The sequence below is a fragment of the Miscanthus floridulus genome, chromosome 8 (assembly GCF_019320115.1).
Source record: "Miscanthus floridulus cultivar M001 chromosome 8, ASM1932011v1, whole genome shotgun sequence".
NCBI classification, from domain to species: domain Eukaryota; kingdom Viridiplantae; phylum Streptophyta; class Magnoliopsida; order Poales; family Poaceae; genus Miscanthus; species Miscanthus floridulus.
The window spans coordinates 128286909-128300051 of NC_089587.1; the positions used below are offsets into that span (position 1 = coordinate 128286909).

General features: G+C 44.1%; 1 protein-coding gene across 5 annotated transcripts; it reads left to right on the forward strand.

The window, feature by feature from the left end:
- The first annotated feature begins 446 nt into the window (after positions 1–446).
- Positions 447–8396, forward strand: LOC136477273 (putative transcriptional regulator tpeD). 5 transcript variants are annotated; one of them, XM_066475397.1, is made up of 8 exons: positions 447–486; positions 1013–1119; positions 1322–1542; positions 2520–2803; positions 5646–6187; positions 6289–7515; positions 7596–7732; positions 7816–8396. In XM_066475397.1, exons 4-8 carry the CDS (start codon positions 2778–2780, stop codon positions 8212–8214), a joined length of 2331 nt encoding a protein of 776 aa, XP_066331494.1. In that variant the 5' UTR covers positions 447–486; positions 1013–1119; positions 1322–1542; positions 2520–2777; the 3' UTR covers positions 8215–8396. The 5 variants fall into 5 exon arrangements, with proteins under 5 accessions (XP_066331494.1, XP_066331491.1, XP_066331493.1 ...); XM_066475394.1 differs by having other exon boundaries at positions 2520–2729; XM_066475396.1 differs by having other exon boundaries at positions 2520–2729; positions 7614–7732.
- The last annotated feature ends 4747 nt before the right edge of the window (positions 8397–13143 follow it).

The window sequence follows — 13143 nt, forward strand, 5'->3', positions numbered from 1 at the left end:
GTCCAAAAATTTTAGCAAAAAATCTAGGCGGCGGCGGCGAGTCAGGCAGCCTAGGCAACAAGGACGGCGGCGGCCAGGAAGCCTGCCCAGGCAGCAGTCTCGGCCATCAAGTACGGACGTAAGTGCGACAGGAACAGAAGGAGCGGTCTCGGCCATAAAGCGGTCTCGGCAAATACACGTATAAAGATAAAAAGAAAGAAAGAAAATACATATAATATCACGAAAATCAAGAGATCAATGTTTTGAGGATTATTTTTATCCACTAACGATCGGAGTTCTAAAACTGCGGAGCGCGACGATTATAATGCCAAATATGCAATTTTCTCCCTCCTTGCCCTTCTGACCCCCTGCACCGTCCTCCGCCTACCACCGGCCACCGCCTTGGCCTAGAGAGGGACATACGAGACGCTGAGAGGGGGGGGGGGGGGGGGGGGGGGGGGGGGGGGGGAGTCTCCGCCTCCCCTCCTCAGGCCACGCCGCGCCTTGGTTAGTAACCGTCTCCCGCGAGCCCCTTTCGTGCTGCCCACTTCTCCTTCTCCGCCGCCTCGCCTCGCCGCGCCGCGCTACGGGGGATTAACCCCTCCACGGGTTGAGGCTGCTTGGTGTTTTCCGGGAGCCCTTGTCTAATTGGCTGGCTCTGATTTGGTCCTAGTTGAATCGAGCGTGTGAGCTCGTGCGCCCGACGGGATTCCGAGCGGGTTTCGGTCCCCTGGTCGGTCGTGTTCGCACCGTCCTAAAAAAAAGGCCTTCTTTGCGGGATTCTACTTCGCAAGTTTTGGCTTACTTTCTTATATAAGTGCACAAATTGAACAGACGGAATCCAAATTTGGCATTGTGCCATTGTGGTGGCCTTACGTTCACTTCGCCGTGTTTGGACTCTGAGCTGGTATCGCAAGTGGATTTTGTTCTGGCGCGAGTCTCGCTGATTCTTCATGAGTATTTTGTTTGTTTGTCCTAATTGGGATTTTTATTATTTTTTATGTGGCCTCATGTGGAAATCAACTTTTTATAGGGAAAGTGTTGCTTTGGGGCTTTATGACAGTAAACAGCAAAGCCTTTTAATCCCAAACAAGTGGTGCTACACAACCTAATAAGAGCCACCTAAAAGAGTATAAAAAGGTAAACCTTTTTTTTGGCTGTGGAACTGTTTATATTGTTTTTTGTGGTCCTTGATATAAATCTCTATTTTGCGGATGACAACTGATTCGGTTCAAATTTTCTATCCATGATCTGTCCTATCTAATCATTAAGGCATGGAGTACTCTTCTTTGTTGCTGTAAATAATGTAATATGTTGCTTAATTTGTTTCCTGTATTTTCAGGCTATGAGCAATTTCAATGTACCAGTCAAATCTGATTTCTAGCATTGGTCCAACTCAAAGCAGTCCTGCTAATGAGCAAATGGGGTCAGGGGACAGCGCTACAGTCCCTCTGGATGGAGGAAACAACAACCCTAACATAGCAGTAAGGCAATGGTTACGATGGACAAATGAGCTACATGACCGCTTCGTGGAGGCTGTTACACAACTTGGCGGGCCAGATAGTAAGTCCTTGTTGCTTCAGCTTGTTTTTTTTTGCTTATTCGATACACTTTGGTCATTCATATTCGTACCTAGGTCACTAGAGAGTTGTAACACACCTTATATTCCAATGAGCGAATGCCGATACATATTCTTCCATCTCCAGTTCTTCCTACATAACCACATAACAATGTTTAATAACCAATTAAAGTATCCAATTAACAACATAGTACCTTACAAGCCACGTGTATCAACTAGCTACACAAATATGGGCAATAGCTAGAGTTCAACGCATATAACAGTATCAGCTTACAAGAATAATTGACTAGTTTGGTAAGAAACCACAATATTTCCCAGGTTAATATAACTTTAGCACATTAACAAACTAGACATTGGCCCAACGCCCAACTTTCATACATAGATGAAGTAGTAAACTACTCTACAAAGAAAAAACACCTAGGCGCTAGGCAAAGGCGGTGCTGGTCTGCCTAGGTGTCTTTTGAAACAGACCTCCACAGCCCCACATGCTCCACTGATGAAAATAGTTAAACAATTCTTCTAGAAATCCATGTTAATTTACTAAACACATGTTTTAGTTAAACTAGCAGATGCCCGTGCGTTGCTACAAGGGATAAAATTAATATTTACACAACCCATATTTACCAACACCAATTAAATCTACGTGATGTCTCAGGTCTCCGGTCCCAGTCTAATTTCAGCGCTTCTTACCAAAAGCTTTATATATCAGTCCGATTTTTATTCATAGCAGTGCTTAATCATGATCCTGGACAAATTATAATATTGTCAATACATTTAACTCTCTTAATTGGCATCACCTTAACATATTTTTGTCGATTCTCATGCATCAATAAAAAAACATTCCAAGCCATCATCTCAATCCAGAAATAACACCTCCATACACATTTGATTCATTATAAAAGAACAATTGCAAATGAAATGAAATCAGAACTGATGTCACCCTGATGGTGCATGCTGCCAGATTCAACAGGGGCTCACTGTCGCTTGCTCCTGCTTGAAGACAAGAAACCTGTTTTGCAATGTACTGTCTTCTGTGAAACTGACGATGGCAATGCACTATCAACGAAGAGGATGCGCACGACGCACCAATATTTAGACAATGGACATGCCTCGGTTTCTGACCAACAATGGATGGTTCTTCGACCAGTCTGACAAAGCAAATAATAAAAAGGTCAGATAATATCTCAGTGTCGTGTGATGGTTCTCCGATCATGCACAAATGAACACTTTCATGGATGCCTGCTGGTAAGACATATCATGCATGTAGTGAATGAGTGCAAGAATTCGTTAGTATTGTAAGACAAGCAAGATGGAAAAAGAACAAGACGTGAACAACTCTAGAGAGGTCTTTCAGAATGGCATGATCTCCAGATCCTAAGATATTCTACTTTGATGCTGCACCATGCACCAAAAGAATGCAGATATGTTATATCCAAACTAACTGTAGCATTGTAATAACCATGTGCACATAAAGACAATTTTAATTTGAATCAATCATAGACTGGCTGTACAAATAAAATAATTTCCATTCAAAACAACTGTTGGCGTCATCCTGAATTGATGAGTGGATATGCATAGTCGTAGTATATTAGAAAAACAGTTCAAATACACTAAAAACAGATCAACATTAGTGTTGAAGAATGCCTCAACATTACTCCAATTATGTTACAAAATAGTGAATAAAGAAACTATATCTGAATAAAAATACAATATCTAAATCAAAAGACTATACTGAATCCAAATACAACATTCAGCAAATTAGTTTTATTGCCGCATTAATTTTTTTTGGCTGGATGTCTGATTGTGTCTCATGAGTTGCAAGGGAAGGTGATCAAGGTTGCTACTTACAGCTAGTACTGAACTGTACAAGGGTAGTCAGCAGGTTCAGATCAGGTCTTCACATAAAGAGTTGAAAACACTAAAGCTACTCACAGGATTCTATGTATCATGATAGCAATTCTGCATTCACAACAAAGCACAACCAAAGCTTGATTGCTTGAATAGAGTTGCCTAAATGATTTTGAAAAAGAAAAATTACAGGATACTAAGAGACCTTCCCAACTCTTCAGTAGTTTGCTAAAAAAGCTAAAGATTCAAACAACTTACATTCTTAGTCCATAGGCCTCACCTTAGCGTGTCACCAACTGCCCCATCAGTTCCATACTTTCATTCACCATTGCCTTCCCTTGCTGCTTCTTACTTTCTTAGTCGATTGAGATGCTTGTGAATCTAAATTCTGCAGTATAATCCTTCCAGCATTGACGGGTGTAACAGACAGCAGCAAGAACCTGAGCAAATGCGGCATCTGTCCAGATGGATGCATGATATGGCTCAGTCTCCACAGAAGCATAAAGACGATTGTTCAGCATCATCATGTCATAATATAATATACAAAACAAAGTTACCTGAAATACATAAAGAATAGGGCGGAAGGCATTGGTCAGAGCATCTTCAGCAGTGCTACCCAAATCAGACCCCCTTACTTCTCAATTTGGGTAGCCACCTATTTCAACACTACCATTTTTTGTTGTTTTCTCCAGCAGCACTACCTAAAACAGGCCACCCAAAACCATTTCTCCTAGGGAATGACACGTGGGACCCATGTGTCATCCTCTCTCTCAAGTTCTTCTCTGGGGTGCAGTTCTTTGGCAGTGTGCAGGCCGTGTCGCCCAGGGCTGGCCTCGCCGGCCAGGGCTGTGCCCCCCGAGGCTGGCCGCCCAGGGCTAGCTGCCGGGGCTGGCCAGTTCCGCTCAGGGCAGGCCGCCGGGGCTGGCCTTGCCGGGCATGGCCATGCCGCCCAGGCAGGCCGCACTGCTGGGAAGACAGCCGTGTCAGGAGTAGTTGCGGGGAAGAAGCGTGTCTGAAGCAGCGCGAGAAAAAAAAATGTTTGGGTAGGGGCCAACAGGAATGGGTAGGGGGGGGAATAGGAGGCCAACAAATCTGGGGGGTCTAGTAGGGGGCCTGCTGGAGTTGGTTTTTTGCCCTCCACTACCCAAATTGTGGGTAGGGGGTCAAGTAGGGGGTGTTGCTGGAGTTGCTCTCATCATCACCTGCTCCTACAACCAATGTTCGAAAAGGCGACGCCTCATCCCCGCCTAGGCGCGACTAATCGCAAGGCGAGGGGTTCCGCCTGGCCTACGGGGGTAGGCGGACCCCTAGGCGGGCGGAGCGCCTCGGCGTCGATTCGGCGGCGCTGAAGCGGTCTAGGCGGCGCGGAGCGGTAGGCGGTCGCGGCGACCGAGCGCGCGAAAAATTGACGCCGCGGGCGACCTGCAGCGCACGCAGCTGGCTTCGGGCGCAGGAAAAGAAGGCTCGGGGGCGGGAAGGATAAGAGGGAGAAGGGGGAAAAGGACGCGCCTGCTTGCTTCCGGGAAGCTCTTCGACGGCCGCTCACCTCCCTACGACCCCCCCGGGAAGCTGCTCCCACCGGCTGCGCTCCTCCTCGCTGGGTAGGTGGTCCCGCAGGCCGCGCTCCTCCCCGCCGAGCTCGTGGTACCGTCGGTCGTGCTCCTCCCCGCCGAGCTCGTGGTCCCGCAAGGCCGCGCTTCTTCAGCGCCGAGCTCGTGGTCCCGTCGGTCGCCTCCCTAAGCTGAAGCCCCAAGGCCCAAGGTCCTCTCCTGCTCCTCTCCTCTGTTCCCTGCTCCTCCTCTGTTCCCTGCTCCTCCCTACTCTTCTCCTCTGTTCCCTGCTCCTCTCCTCTGTTCTCCGCTCCTCTCCTATGTTCTCCTGCTCCTCTCCTCTGTTCCCTAACTGCTTGGTAGGAGTATTGATCAGATCCGCACTACTAAGCAAGTGAATGCTGCAATGACAACATGCCGCAGTCTGAACTTGGTAGGAGTGCTCTGAAGTGATGATTCTTATTTGATAAACAAATTGACCAAGCAGTTACCATGAATTTTCTCTTGGTTCAAGCTAGCACTTTTTTTAGCTGATGTGTGACTGATTGTATGTATCTTTGTTTGACTGAATCATTTGTAGGATGTGTGACTGATTTTTTTAGCTGATTTGCTACATGTATGTATTGCCTGAATGTTCACTTAACTCTGAATGTATTGTCACTGAAATCTGAATGTATGTATATGTATAGGATGTCGACAACAGAGGTTGCACCTGAAACTGAGGGAGCGAATCTCCTGAGAAGGAATTCGGATGATGTGGGATGGGAATATGGGGTTCTTGTTGATGCTATCAACAAGGACAAGGTGAAGTGCAAACTATGTGACAAGGTGATGCAAGGAGGGATTTATCGGTTGAAGCAACATGTGGCCCATGAAGGAAAGAATGCGACGAAATGCAAGGCCAGAACACCGGAGGCTCTGGAGGCTAAAGAGAAGTGCAAGAAAGCACTAAATGATGCAAAAAGGAAGAGGGAGGAGAAGACTGTTCGTGAACTAGAACTTAGAGAGGAAGTGAATGTTTCTCGGGTTGGAGGTGGAGAGTCAGAGGAAGTCACTTGTATTGGAAGTTCAGAGCCTCACAAATTAGGACCCATTGACAAATGGACGCGTGCTATTGATCCTAAAGCAACCAAATCTGAATCTTTCACTCAACAGAAGCTGAACAAGGAACTTTGGAAAGAAAGATTACATGAGGTGCATAAATATATTGCAAGATGGGCCTATAACCATGGTAATTTCCTTGCTGTTTTTTATTTCAGATTTCAATTTCATTGGATGCCTTGCTGTAGTACTGAACTGAACACTAATTTCCTTTTTTTGTAACATTGACAGCAATACCATTCAATGCATGTGACAATGATGAGTTCAAGCAAATGTGTGAAGCAATTGGACAATTTGGGCCTGGAATTGAACCTCCAACTATGTTTGACCTGCGAGGAAGATTGCTGGAAGAAGAATATGCAAGAACCAAGAGTTTGCTGCAAGAACGTGAAGCCGAGAAGTTGAAGAATGGGTGCTCTATTATGACCGATGCTTGGTCAGATAAGAAGAGGAGAAGCATAATGAATGTGTGCACTAATTGTGCTGATGGAACCAGTTTTATTTCCTCAAAAGAGATGTCAGATGTGTCACACACAAGTGAAGTCATCTTTGAACTAGTGGACAAAGCAATCGAAGATATTGGTCCAAATGATGTGGTGCAAGTTGTGACTGACAATGCTTCTAACAACATGGGAGCAAAGAAGCTACTGCATGAGAAGAGACCACAGATCTTTTGGACCTCTTGTGCAACTCACACAATCAACTTGATGCTCCAAGGAATTGGCAACATGGCTCGGTTCAAGAAGGTGATTGACCAAGCAAAGACATTCACCATATTTGTCTATGGGCACACAAGAACACTAGAGTGCATGAGGTACTTCACTGAGGGCAAAGAGATAGTAAGGCCAGGAGTGACTAGGTTTGCTTCAAACTATTTGACTTTGAACAGCATACAAGAGAAGAAGGACCAACTAAGAAAGATGGTGGTGCATAGTAGGTGGGACTCATTGAAGGATGTGAAATCAAAGAAGGGAAAAAATGCCACAGCAACTATATTGAATCCAAACTTTTGGAAGGATGTGAAGTTGACATTGGCTGTTTTTGAGCCATTGTTCAAAGTTCTCCGTTTGGTTGATGGAGATGTGAAGCCGTCCATGGGTTTTGTATATGGAGAACTATTAAAGGCAAAGAGACAGGTCAAAGAGGCCCTTGGCAATAATGAGTCCCGTTTCAAGGATGTTATTGCTGTTGTTGACAAGAAAATGGCTGGAAGACTTGATTCTCCATTGCATTTGACAGCTTATTTGCTGAATCCACACTACAGTTATGCTGACCCTTCAATCTTTGATGCTCCCAAAATGACAGAAGGATTTATCAGTTGTGTGGAGACTTTTTATTATCATGATGAAGACATGCAAGAACAAGCTGCCAACATTGAACTCCAGAAGTATCAGAATAGAGAAGGACCATTTAGCAAGAAGCTTGCAAGGAATTTTGAAAACTTTGATTATAATCCAGGTAAAAGTTGTTTGCTGATTTTACATGGTTGTTTGTTGTGTTCATCTATCAAGAAATCTGTTGTGCCTACTAACTAATAGAGAGGTTTTTTATTTCAGCATCATGGTGGCGGCTTTATGGAACTGAAACACCAGCTCTACAGAAGATGGCTACCAAGATCCTATCTTTAACAGCAAGTTCTTCTGGTTGTGAAAGAACTTGGAGTGGGTTTGATGGGGTTAGTACCTATCTGTTATCAAAATTTCAGCAGCATTACAATTAAATTGCAGAACTAAAAGTGCTCTTATTTTTAATTTATAGGTGCACACTAAGAAGAGAAATAGGCTTACTACATACCGCCTCAACAAGTTGGTCTACATTCAATTCAACAACAGGCTGATTAATAAGAGAGCAAAGATCAAGTCAAAGAAAATTACTGATGTTCTCTTGTCTAGTGATACAACTGAAGCTCAAGGTTTCCTCCAAGAGAATGGAGATGATTGTGCATTAGTTGTCTTTAGAGATGAGGAAGATGAGGAAGAACTCATGGAAGGTACAGGGATACCTTGGTCTGTGCTTGGAGATGCAGTGGGAGCAGAAGAACAACTAGAGCTGCGTAGAAGTGCAAGGGTGAGAGAGCTCTATGAAGAAGAGTTTGAGTCCGAAGAAGAAGAGTTTGATGAAGATGAGGATGACTATGTGATGGATGAACCCTACTGAAGAAGTGTGAGACAACTTCATGCCTTCATGTCATGTTTTAGCTTTTATTATGCATCCATGTATCTTTAACTTATGAACTTAGAACTCCTGCTGTGTGCTTGTGTTTTGTGTTGTGAGAACTGAGAATCATCAATCATGTGATGTAATGTACTGCTAGTCTACTATCCATTTTATATTCTATGTTGCTGCCTGCTTGTAAGGAAAATGGACCCTAAGCCCATTTACTTTGGATTTTGGTGTTTGATGACCAACACAACCAAATTGGACTAATGAATTTGCAAGTGTTTGTTTTGTAGTCCAACAGGGTGCAAAACATGATTTGGACGAAGGCGACGTGATGATCCGATGATCAACACCTTAAGAAAGACCTTAGGAGCACAAGAAAAGACCCAAGATATCAAGCAAAGTCCAAGCATGAAGATATGAACCAAGCCATACGCAAGATCGCGAAGAAACGAGCTTGCAGAGGCGACCGGACGCTGGACCGGACGCTGGAAGCGCGACCAGACGCTGGACCGGTGGCTCAGCAGACAGGCGACCGGACGCAAGGATCGGATGCTGGCGGCAACCGACCGGACGCAGAAATGCAGCGTCCGATCGAGTACAGAGAGGTTCCAGGCGCGCGAAACTACGACCGGACGCGTCCGGTGGCAGGCGACCGGACGCTGGCAGCGTCCGATCGATGGTTCGCGGCTGCAACGGTCAGGATGACTGGACGCATCTGGCCAGGACGATTCAGCGTCCGGTCAGTAGCAGATTTGCGGGAGTTTGACCCCAACGGCTACTTTCTCAGTGGGGCTTATAAATACAACCCCCAACCGGCCATTTGAGTGGTGTGGAGCCAAGGAAACATACCGAGAGTGTTGATACACCATTTGAGTGATCTCCACATGCATAGTGCTTAGTGTTTTATTAGGTAATTAGCATAAGTGCTTTGCGAAGTGCTTAGGTTGATTAGACCACCGCTTATGCGCTTGCTCTAGGTGTTTGCCTAGTGTTTAAGTGAGGTTTGCATACCTCTTGCCACCCCGTGCTTGCGAGCACAAGTGTTGTACATTGGAGGGGCTTGAAGTCTTGTGAGATCACACCAACCGCGTTTGTGGTGTGGCCGCCACCGTGTACCGGAGGGAACAAGGCCCGCGGTGTTTTGGCCAAAAGCTTGATAGTGAAGACGGCGGGGAGCATCCGGGAGAGGCTTGCCGAAAGGCACGTCGGAGACCCACTTGCGCGTGGGGAAGGCCCGAGGCTATCCACGGAGTTACCCGACCGGGAGCTTGGCCCTTGCGAGGGATTCCTTGCGAGGGGCTCCAACGAGGACTAGGGAGAAGCTTGCGTGCTTCTCGATACCTCGGTAAAAATACCGGAGTCGTCGACGGGAGTTTGCATATCTCTACCGTGCTCTTTAGCTTCCGCATTTACATTGATTACTTTACTACGTTTGTGGTAGAGATAGCAACACACTAGCAAAACCATAGTTGCACATCTAGATAGCTTATCTATTGCATAGGTTTTGCTAGGGTTAGAAAAAGAGGCCATAGTTTTGGGAGTTAGAATTTTAAGTTGCCTAATTCACCCCCCCCTCTTAGGCATCACGGTCCCTAAATTGGTATCAGAGCCGGTTGGCTCATTTTTGGACCTTTGGCTTAACCGCCGTTGAGCCGACGCTATTGTAGAGTGGTTGGGATGGATACCGCTAGGCCTCTTCAATTTGATGGCACTAACTTCCTCTACTATAAGGCTAGAATGGCTTGCCACCTTGAGGCGGTTGATTTAGGTGTATGGAGAGTCACTCGTGACGGGATGAAACCCATTAAGAATCCCGAAAAAGCCCACAAAGAGTGACGAAAAAGAAATGCATTTTAATGCTAGGGCTAAGAATTGCTTGTTTGAATCTTTTAGCATGGATGTGTTTAACCAAGTGTTCACCTTAAATACGACACATAAAATTTGGTTAAAACTCCAAGAGCTCCATGACGGCACAAGTAATGTCCGTGAGCAAAAACATTGTCTAGCTAAGCAAAATTATGATTCCTTTGCTATGAATGATGATGAGCTTGTTCATGATATGTATTCTCGATTAAATCTAATTACCAATGAGCTCCATTCAATAGGATTATTAAAGCTAGATGATGCGGACATCGTGAGGAAGATCATCTCCGTTCTACCACAAAAGAAATATGCAAGCATCATCACCATCCTTCACAACATGGAGAACTTGAGCACCATGACCCCGGGCATTGTCATTGGCAAGCTAGTGGCATTTGAAATGTCATGTAAGATGGGTCAAGGAGAAGCATCTTCATCAAGCAAAGGCAAAGCTCTCGCTTGTAGCGAGAAGAAGAAGATGAAGGGCAAGAAAGTTGAGTCAAGCTCAAGCTCAAGCTCCTCAAGTGAAGAAGAAGATGAGGAGGATGATGATGATGAAGATTCAAGTGATGATGATCAATCTTCCTCCTCCACCTCCGACCTTGATGAAGAATCAATCAAATTAATCAACAAGGTGGAGAAGATGATCCAAAGGCTCAATGTCAAGGGTGTGCCCATCCAAATTCAAGACCTCGTTTTCACTAATCAAAGAAACGAGCAAAGAAAGAGGGGATGCTATGGATGCGGCGAGTTGGGGCACTTTGTGGAAGTTTGTCCAAACAAGCCCACACCCAAGACAAAGAAGAAGGCGTGCAAGAACAAAGCCCTCACAACAATAAGGTCATGGGATGATTCTTCAAGTGAAGAAGAAAACCATCACAAGAGGCGAGGTCACAAGCACTCATCATCAAGCTCTTCTCGTGTGTGCCTTATGGCACGAGGTAACAAAAGCTCATCCTCTAGTGAGAGTGATAGTGATGATGATTTGCCTTCTTACAATACAATTGTGCAACAAAATCTTAAATATGCTAAAGTTTGCACTAGTCAACAAAAGAAGCTCAAAACTTTAAAAGAAGAGCTAGGTAGTTCACAAGAAGCATACAAGAATTTGCTTGAACAATATGAAAACTTTGCAAATCTCAATGTTGAACTATCTACTAAAATTGAGCAACTTGAGGCTAGTGCAACAACAAGTGCGTGCACAATTAATGATAAGCAACTTGAAAAGAAAAATGAAAAATTAAAAGAAAAGTTAGCTAGCTCACAAAATGATTATCAAAGTTTGCTTGCTAAAATGGAAATCATGTGCAAACATTGTGATGAGCTAACAAATAAAGTTGCTAATCTTGAGGCCGTCAAAAATACCCCCACTAAGGCATCTAAAAGAAATGACATAATTAAAAAGGATGCATCTACCTCTTGCAATGATTTATGTTTAGACTCACCTTTGTGCAACCAAGCTTGTGTTGAGAAAGTGATTGTAGATACATGCACACAAGAGGTTGCAAAAGAGAATGAGCAACTCAAGCAAGAAGTAGCTCGCCTCACCAAGGACTTGACTCAAGTGAAAGGCAAGGCGAAGCAAGCCCAACTTCATCAAGATAACACCGTCAAGGGAGTGAAGAAGCTTGATGAAGGACAAACCGTGGTTTGCTACGTGTGCCACAAATAAGGCCACAAGTCCTATGAGTGCAAGGTGAAGAATGGGGGAGGAGCAAAGAAGAAGGAGAAAAAGCAAACAAGCAAGCTCACCAACACCTACACCAACAAGGTGGACAAGAAGGCCTCCATACCTTATCTCTTGAAGAAGAAGAAAAATGACAAGGTGGTGGCCATCAAGGTGAACAAGCAAGCCAACAATGGGGTCAAACGCTTTTGGGTGCCAAAGGAAATCATTTCCAACATGAAGAGCACCAAGAAGGTTTGGATCCCAAAAGGGAAGTGAGAAGTCCGTCGGACCTCGGGGAATTTGGAGACTTGGCAAAGTTTGGGTGCATTACATGGGGTGCATCATGATGGACAAAGTCATTACCAAGTAGGTTAGTGAATACTATGGACCCAAATTCCCCTTCCCATGTTAGGTAACTAGATGTCTTTACTTTCAATTAGCATTTGTTTTAATTGGTATTGTCTTTCAATTGGTATACTCTTAAAGCATCTAGTTATCTTATATGCCTAATGTTTGCATTTACATGCTTAAATATTTTGTCATGCATTCAATAGGTATATCATATGGTAGGCTTGCTCGGTTTCATTATCAACCCTTGGAGTAAACCTACATGGTTTAAAATTGTTTAGGAGCACGGCACATAGCTTGTTTTACAATTAACTATCTAATATGTGCCAAAGTCCAAATTGTAGATAATCTCTCCCAAATATCATCTTTCAAGTGGTATTTTGATACTTAAATCAATATGCACAAATTTTATAAGTATTCAACACTTGTGTGCACAAATTTAGGGGGAGCTTAATCTACAACTTGGATGCTTTGAGACTAACACTTTTTCAAATGGTATCAATTTTTTAAACCTATGTGTAGTAGTCTCATTGTAAAGAAATTGGAGTCCTCGGAGTTAAGCATCATTCTTTAATTGGCATCATCATGTTGTTTTCATTCCATATTTATATGCTTTCTCCATGCATTATATAGATTAAACTCTCTTGTGCAATAAATTGCTATTTATGCATATGCTTTGCTTTCTACCATATGTATGCATATATTTAAGGGGAGCTTAGTCTATATAATGTGAGAGTCAAATTTTGTGATCCATTTCATTCTGTACACAAAGGATCATGAAATTTGACCCTCCCTTGTGCTGCTAATGTCTTCCTTTTCGGTGTTTGATGCCAAAGGGGGAGAATTTGAAGGACCAAAGGCAAGCATCAAGTTGATGTCTACAAGTGGTAATGGTCAAGAATGGGAGGAAAGTGGATTATGGATTAGACTAAGTAATGGTAAAATCTGTAGGAATCCATAATGACACATAGGGACTTTTGCAAGGGCAAGATGGTTTTCGATTGGTATCTAAGTAGGATTTTCTAGCATCATATAACTTTGCCCTT

Excerpts from the sequence above, each read along its gene's own strand:
- LOC136477273 (XM_066475394.1), top strand. The coding sequence starts at position 2,686 with ATGGATGGTTCTTCGACCAGTCTGACAAAGCAAATAATAAAAAG. Across the intron at positions 2,730-5,645 it reads ACAAAGCAAATAATAAAAAG|GATGTCGACAACAGAGGTTG; the intron begins GTCAGATAATAT and ends GTATATGTATAG. Across the intron at positions 7,733-7,815 it reads CTTGGAGTGGGTTTGATGGG|GTGCACACTAAGAAGAGAAA; the intron begins GTTAGTACCTAT and ends TTTAATTTATAG.